General features: G+C 46.8%; 1 protein-coding gene across 1 annotated transcript; it reads left to right on the top strand.

Annotated features, from left to right (window-relative positions):
* Positions 1–445: 445 nt before the first annotated feature.
* Positions 446–1,978, top strand: LOC308439828 (sperm motility kinase Y-like; the record flags this gene model as incomplete). Its single annotated transcript, XM_080941741.1, has 1 exon — positions 446–1,978. One exon carries the CDS (start codon positions 446–448, stop codon positions 1,976–1,978), a length of 1,533 nt encoding a protein of 510 aa, XP_080797867.1.
* Between the last annotated feature and the right edge of the window lie 5,741 nt (positions 1,979–7,719).

The following is a 7,719-nucleotide window of genomic DNA, read 5'->3' as shown; positions in this document are numbered from 1 at the left end:
AAGTAAATAGCATTTTTCCTAAAGGGGTAGAATTTTCTGTTTGTTTTGTCTTATGCTAATTCTTTCCCCTCTCATTTCTTTCATATGGCTTTTTCTTCAGTCAGCATCCAACCACACACAGAACTGAGCAGCTGTGGCCCTCCCAATCACACAGTTTGCAACTATAGTTTTAGATACATCATCTATATTTAGTATTTATATGGTCGTGAATTTCTACTTTGGTTTGTATATTTAGTAGGGTTTTAGTTAAGATTTTTAACTTTCTTTTTCTGCCATATGTTTTTCATCATTTTGTTGTATTTTTCTAGCTTTCACTTACTTTTATTTCAAGCACATATTTTTAGGTAGCACTGTAGTACCTTTAGCTTCTGTTTTCCTACATCTTTTTCATGATTTTGATGCTGTTCTTTTTATGTTATTTTTAGGGAGCATTAGGTGTGATACAATGCCTACACCTAGTGAGGAGGAGTTCCCAGCCCCAAACCCCGAGCCCATTATCGCTGAGGAGGAACATTTTCACTCCCAATACAAAGTCTTGAGGACCATCGGGAAAGGGAGCTGCGGCAAGGTCGTCCTGGCCCACCACCGGCTAACAGGCACCCCCGTAGCCATCAAAGTTATTGTGAAGAACCTACAGTGGTTCCAGCCAGCCATGACAGAGGCCAATATCATGAGGAAGATAGATCACCCCAACATCATTTCCCTCATACAAGTGATCGAAACAAAACAAAGATTATACCTGGTCATGGAATTGGCAGAAGGGGAAGAGCTATATCAGTACATCAAAGAGCGTGGCCACATAGAGGAGGACGAGGCCCGTGATATATTTAAACAGATAGTAGCAGCAGTGAGTTACTGCCATGAACATGGTATAGTCCATAGGGACCTGAAGCCAGACAACATCATGATCGATAAGAACGGCAAAGTGAAAATAATAGACTTTGGCCTGAGTACAGTTATACAACCTGGCCAAATGCTCGACAAGCACTGTGGTGCTTATGCCTTTATCTCCCCTGAAATATTCCTTGGCCATCGTTATGATGGGGCAAAAAGTGACATATGGACTCTAGGTGTGGATTTATTTTTAATGGTTGTTGGGAGGTTGCCATTTGACTCAATTGATACCCATGAGTTGCAAAGACAGGTGGTGTCTGGTGTCTATCCTGCCCCCTGGGGGGTTTCAATAGAACTTGATGACCTAATCAGCCTGTTGTTGACACCGAACCCTAGGTACAGGCCAACCATCACAGAGGTGATGAAACACCCCTGGCTGACAGAGAACTGGAAAGCCTTCCCACAACCATCTGTGGAACTGCCTTCCCTCTGTCCACAGCCAGAAATATTACAGGTGATGAAATGTATAGGCTTCCAGGCCCAAGATATTAACAACTCCATAATAAATCGCAAATACAATGAAACCATGGCAGCCTATTATTTTCTGCAAGCACAGGCTCTCCAGGGCTATGGCTGTCCAACCCGGGCTCAGCAAGTAAATCCTGTTACAGCACCATTCCCTTCCCTTGAGGACAATGCTAATTTCAAATTAGGACTAAAAAGGTCCGAAAGCTTGCCAGTCCTTAACACACGGCTCTTCTCATCCACCCAAGCTCAACTGTCTGCCTATGGCCAGAAGACAAGTACAAGAGGGGGCAGAGTATCCTCTGTGCATGGTCATCTTCTCCACGGGCCACTCAAGAAGACAACCACACAGGACCAAGGCCAGGAACGTGCCCTGAGTGTTCCTTGTATCAACTCCAAAAGCAGGCTCAGTGACAAGAGCTGTGGCAGTAAAAACCCTGAGGAAAATCTCACCCACACTAACTCAGCAGAGGATAAGCCCATCCCCAGCAGGGGCCGCCCCAGAGGCTTTAAGGCCAGGGCCAAACAGATAGGAAAGGCCATCAGGAAGTTGTTCTGCTGTTTACCAAAACGAAGGGAACCTCGCCTGGGACAGAGCAGAGTCTCCTCCCAGGAATGAGCTACAGAGGGAGTGGAGAGAATGGGCAGCAGGCAGAGCCCAGGTACCTTTGAGCTTTATCCTTCCTACTTTGCTCTGTGCCATTCCCTCCTCTGTCTCTGATTTCCATTATCCCCCACAATTCCTACCTTTCTATCTTCTCAAAGAAATTTACTATTCTTCCACACCCCAAGTATTCTCTCTCTACTGAATTTCTCCTCTTCCCAAGAGGGACACAAGATGAGAAATTTGTAACCCACTCTATAAAACTGTCTTGCGGACCCTCTTCCTCCATCTCCCACTAAGGCTAATAGCTCCCACAGAATGAGGACTAGAGGGCCATGGGCTCATGGATTCTTCCAGGCATTACTGGCCCAAGCACATGTGTCTATCAATCAGAAGGGCTGCAGAACAGATTCTTAAAAGTTTCAAATGTAGTATCACATTCTAGTATGCCCCAAAGCTAATAACCAGGATTGCCATTGAATAGTTTGCAGCTTTTTGATGATGTCCAGGCTCCTGTATTCATGCATAGGGTTTTTTTTGCATCATATTATGCTTTTGTTCTAAGACCTACTAATGCATAGATTTAGATAGAATGCTTTTCTAAATAATTCCTTTCCAAGATCTCAACTGGAAAGTTAAAAAAAAAAAAAAAAAAAAAAAAAAAAAAAAAAAAAAAAAAAAAGTCAAAAAATAGTAAGGAACTCAAAGCCACACATGTTTTTTGAAGAATCCTACCTCATTATTTCTTTTGCCTAGAATAAATTGTCTTGTCTCCTTCACAGTGTCATCTGGAAATTCTGTCATTCCTGAGTATAACCATCAGGTGATTTCAGACAAATGTTGCTGGAAAAGACAATAGAAGCTACAAGAGAAACAGTAGCAGTAGTACCAGCACCACTAACACCACCAGCATCAGCAGGATGAGAAGAGGGAGGAGGAGGAGCTGAAACAGGAGAAGGAAAGGAGGTTGAAGAGGAGAAAGAAGAGGAAGAGGAGGAGGAAGATGAAGTAGAGAAGGAAAAGGAGAAGAAAAGGAACAAAAGGAGGAGGAAGAGGAATAAGAGAAGGAGGAGGAGGAAGAAGAAGGGGAGGAGGAGGAGGAGAAGGATCAGGAAAAGGAGGAGAATGAGGAAGAGGAGGAAGAGAATGAGAAGGAAAAAACAGAGGAAGAGGAAGATAAGGAGGAGGAAGATAAGGAAGAGGAGGAAGAAGAGAAGAAGGGGGAGGAGAAGGAACAAGAGGAGGAGCAGGAGGAGGAGGAAGAAGAATAGAAAAAGAAGGAGGAAGAGAAGAGGAGGAAGATAAGGAAGAGGAGGAAGAAGAGAAGAAGGGGGAGGAGAAGGAACAAGAGGAGGAGCAGGAGGAGGAGGAAGAAGAATAGAAAAAGAAGGAGGAAGAGAAGAGGAGGAAGAAGAGGATGAGGAAAAAGAAGGGGGAGGAGGAAGAAGAAGAGAAGAAGTAGGAGGAGAAGAAGGAGAACAAGAAGCACCTAATGCCCTGACTTCCCTCCGCCTTTAAGAATGGCTGAATGACTACTTTTGCAGCCAGATACCATGCTGAAAACTGACTGTGAAATGATTTAATGGAATATTAACACTCAGAGAAGACACATCAGTGTTCCTGAGGGAGTTCATGCCTGGAAGTTAAAGCTACATGACAGAGGCAAGCAGTATGGCATGTTCTTAATGAGGAACACCTTCTCAAAGCTGATGATGTAATGGGTCTGAAGGACCATTTCATGGGATTCAGGGTCTCATCTCCTTTGCCAGGGCATGAAATATTCCATGACTTTCATACTGCATGAGTGTGGAGAACTTAAATACTGACTTCCCTGGTTTCCAGAGGATCCTGTGTTGCTAGGTTACCCCTTAGTCATGGGCTTCCCTGTACTCATGGTGTTTGGAGCATCTACTGTCTTTGTTTATATCAGGGATCACAAGAGCTGGACCTGGATCCCCAACAGCAGAAATGCTGTGAGCAAAGAGGACAATAAGACCAGCAGACAACACCTCCACTGCTTCTCACTCTGCTCCAAAAGCCAAGGCAGCCCCCACACAGTGAGCATCTAGCCTCACTCCCAGCAGACAGATTGGGAGATGGCTCTGGATGGGCCCTGTGAGGTTCTGTGGGAAGACATCCAGTAGTTCCTGGAGCAGCTGCAGCAGCCAGGACACATGGAACTACAGTGCAGGTGAGCTATAGGAGGGACTGAAGAGCCTGACCTGGCCAAGGCTAATCTGAGTCCCTGGGTGCAGGCTGGAATGCTCACTCTCGATACACTGAAGGACACTCAAGGGCAAGAAATGTGTCCCTAACACTGTGTGTGGCCTCATTCTCATACTCTTGTCCAGGTAAAAAGCAGCTGCCTTGGGCAACTGAAGTTGAGTCCAGACTCTATGGAGTACACAGTACAGCAGATAGTCATATGTGCAATCACACGAGTGTGACCTCTGGCTGCTTTTTACACTCAGTATAGATGTGCACAGAGAAGGCACCATTCTCAGTCTGCAGGAGTAGGGGAGAGCTCAGCATTCACAATCCTCTCCTAACCCTGACTGGAGCCAATCATGGGATAAGGTGGCATCACTTGTGAGATGGGCTTATCTGGGCCACTGTGCTCTGGTGTATGTCACAGACAGTTCCAGTCTTTCATGCTAACAGTTCAGACCCCAAGATGACTCCAGCTCAGACAGTCCTATGAGGAGGGGGCTTCGGTTCCTATTTCAGATTCACTGCAGGAAAGACCCTAGAACAGGATGGCCCACAGCAGTGAGTTTGCACAGTGCTCCTGTTTTACCTGCTTTCTCACCTCTCACATCCTCCACATTCTCCTCCACCTCTTTTCAGCAGCCACCCAGGAACCTGCACAGGATTGTGGGTCATGCTTATCAGGATGCTGGGCCATGGGTCTCACCCCAGGTAAGTTCTCAATTGAATCCTTGTGGCTCCCACACGCTGCCCACCTAAGTTTTCTAAATTGGGTCCTCAAGTCCCCTTTTAATCCTCTACAGATAGCCTTGAAGGTACAGCCAGGTCTGGGGAACACTGGGTTCAGCAGTAATTCTCTGGTATATTCAATGGTCACAAGTGGTACAGCAGGTCCAGAGCAGTGTAGAGTCCTCCTGTGGTGAACATGCAGAACTGCAGGACATTATTTCCACTTTTTCTTTCCTCTGTCTTGTTCTAAAGGGCTGCTACTAGAGCCCCTGGACACCTAAGAAACTTGAGTTTCCACCAACAAAGGCACCAAAGACTAAGCTAGTGACCCAGTGAAACCTAGAAAGAGGTCAGTGTGGAATTTGTTCCTGAACTGGCTCTGGCCAGACCTGAAGGCTGATTGACCAGTAGGAATGATGAGATCATTTAGAAATTGGAAGGAAAGAACATGAGAGGCTGTCACAGAAGCGTGCAGGTCCATAGTTGGCTCACCTCATTTAATAGAGGAACAAATGCCTTCGCTTAATGCTCTCATCTCAAGGAACCACTCTGAAGAATTTACGGAAAAACCATGCCCAGTGTGGAGTCTCCTACCTGATGTATGTGTAGGCTTCTCAGTGCCAATCCTAATGTCCCTCATGGCTGAAAAGCCTTAGTTTCCACATCAATTTGGAGGCTCCTCTCAGCTGATGGGAAGCCAATGGTCTGTGGCCAAGTTTGCTGATGTGAAAGGTGGCTGTCCTTGAACTCTCAGATGCTTTCAAGCTAGTGTATAATGACCACATCCAGAGCCACTCCTAAAAGACAGAAGTGACAAAAGACAACAGTGGGGGAAATAATCCCTGGCTGGTGGGCATTCCGTGGGCCAAGGTAGACCCAAAGAGATCCTCTGCCATGGCTTGGGAGCTCCCAAGAACTTCTAGGATGAACCGGAGACACACAAGAGCCCACAACCCACCCTAGGGAACCCAAAAATATCTCAATTATCAGGAAACCTAAGGTTGAGAGGGATACGGAGCTGATGCATGATGGGAAGGTTGGAGGAAACACCATGAGGCAACTGAGAGGGAAGTGGGACGTGGGAGCTAAGACAGAGCATACATACCAACAGGATGGCTTCTCAGGGTCAGGACAGGTCTTCTATGCCAAAATTAGAATGGCCTAGGTAGGGCTGAAGTTCTGAGATTGTAAGAGCACTGAAAGAGCAAACAGACAGGGTGAGGACTTCCATCAGACTACTGTGTCTCTCTGCAGGTTGGGAACAGAGAATGACCACAGAGGTGACCAGGATGTCCTCAGCCTGGACAATGGATGTCTGCTCCATCATCCAGACAGCTCATGACTAGCTCTCCCAGCGACACCTGAGACTGCACACTGGTGGAACTGCTGGTTTCTCAAGGGGTTAGATACTCGCAATAGCATGAAATTCATGAGATACCTTTCCCTGTAATGGCCTGGTGAAGACATAACCCTGGATGATGTTGTGATGTAGGAAAGAGCCACACAGCAGACATGTCTGTGCCAGCCAGCCTTGAAGGTGACTTGGTAGCATCCCAGCACCAACAGCCTTTGGCCAGGTCTGTTCCAGGCAGTTCTTGGCCCTCAACTATTCTGACCACTGTATCAATCTCCTTTGCCTGCCCACTTGTAGGAGATGGGGAGCTGCTCTCTCAAAACACTAGGGCATAGGCGGCCCCTATTCTTCCTGTCCCTGGCTCTAAGCGCCTAGGATTCTCAGGAACATAAGTGTCTGAGAGAAAAAAGACTCAGTGATTGCACAGAAGAACCTTGGACTCTTATCCGCAAGAGGTATCATGGTGAGACTTGAACATTAGAGGGAGCCCTAGGACAGCAAAGCCAGCCTGGACTCCAAAAACCCAGAGCTGTACTGCAGGATCTCCTAGATCACTACTCTCTGGTTACTCTCCAATGTCTTACTTTTAAGTACTGTAAACAACGTAAAGGCCTCCCTGGCAGTACGTCTCCGGATTACAGTAGACCTTGCAATGAAGACACCATTGGATGAAATGAGAAAGACCCTTACTCCAGCCCTCAGGCTGTCAAGGAGGCCTCTAACTGGCATATCAGCATTTCTGGAACAATAGTATGGGACTGTTTGGAGTCTCCTCTCCTCACCTTGGCCAAGGAAATCCAGTGGCCATTAAGCAGGTGCTGTTCCTGGGCTCTGGGAAGATATAAAGTAGGTTATCTACTCATGGAGCCATCGGGATTTCTTTAGAGCTCAAGGTCCAAAGAAGGATTTGATGTTCCTTTACTTGGAGCAGAGGAGACTTGTATGTCACTGCTAGTCACAGGTTCATGGTAGTTGTGCCCAAGAGTGGAACACTTGTGTGAGAGTCACATTTGTTCCATCTTCTAACATTAGTCAGAGTGGAGCTCAAGTCTGCCTGGCTGGGTGGGGCAGCACCTCCTCATCTATGTCTTCATCTGTGTATCCTGAGCTCAGACAGAACTCTGAGGTTCAGACAGCCAGCCAGGATGTCTGCTGATGCAACATCTCACACTGAGACAGCAGAGCTTAGGGTTCTACTTCCTGGGAGTGTGATACAGAACAGCCTGGGAACCATGGGAGGAGGAGTGACCCCAAGGCTAGCTCAGGCTACAATCCAGAAGTTCAGTGTTCCCCATTGGTACAAACTGAGGCTAACCATCCCTCACTGTTCCCCACTGGTATAAACTGGGGTTAACTATCCCTCACTGAGAGGCATATTGCCGTCCATTAGAAAACTATGAGAACAAAATCCCTAATGTTAAGTGTGGTTGGTCTGTGCCTACTGGGGTGCCCAGCATGGGGCAGA

This window comes from Micromys minutus (assembly GCF_963924665.1).
Source record: "Micromys minutus genome assembly, chromosome: 30".
NCBI lineage: Eukaryota > Metazoa > Chordata > Mammalia > Rodentia > Muridae > Micromys > Micromys minutus.
Note: the sequence above shows the minus strand (reverse complement) of the source record. Positions and strands in the feature narration are given on the sequence as shown.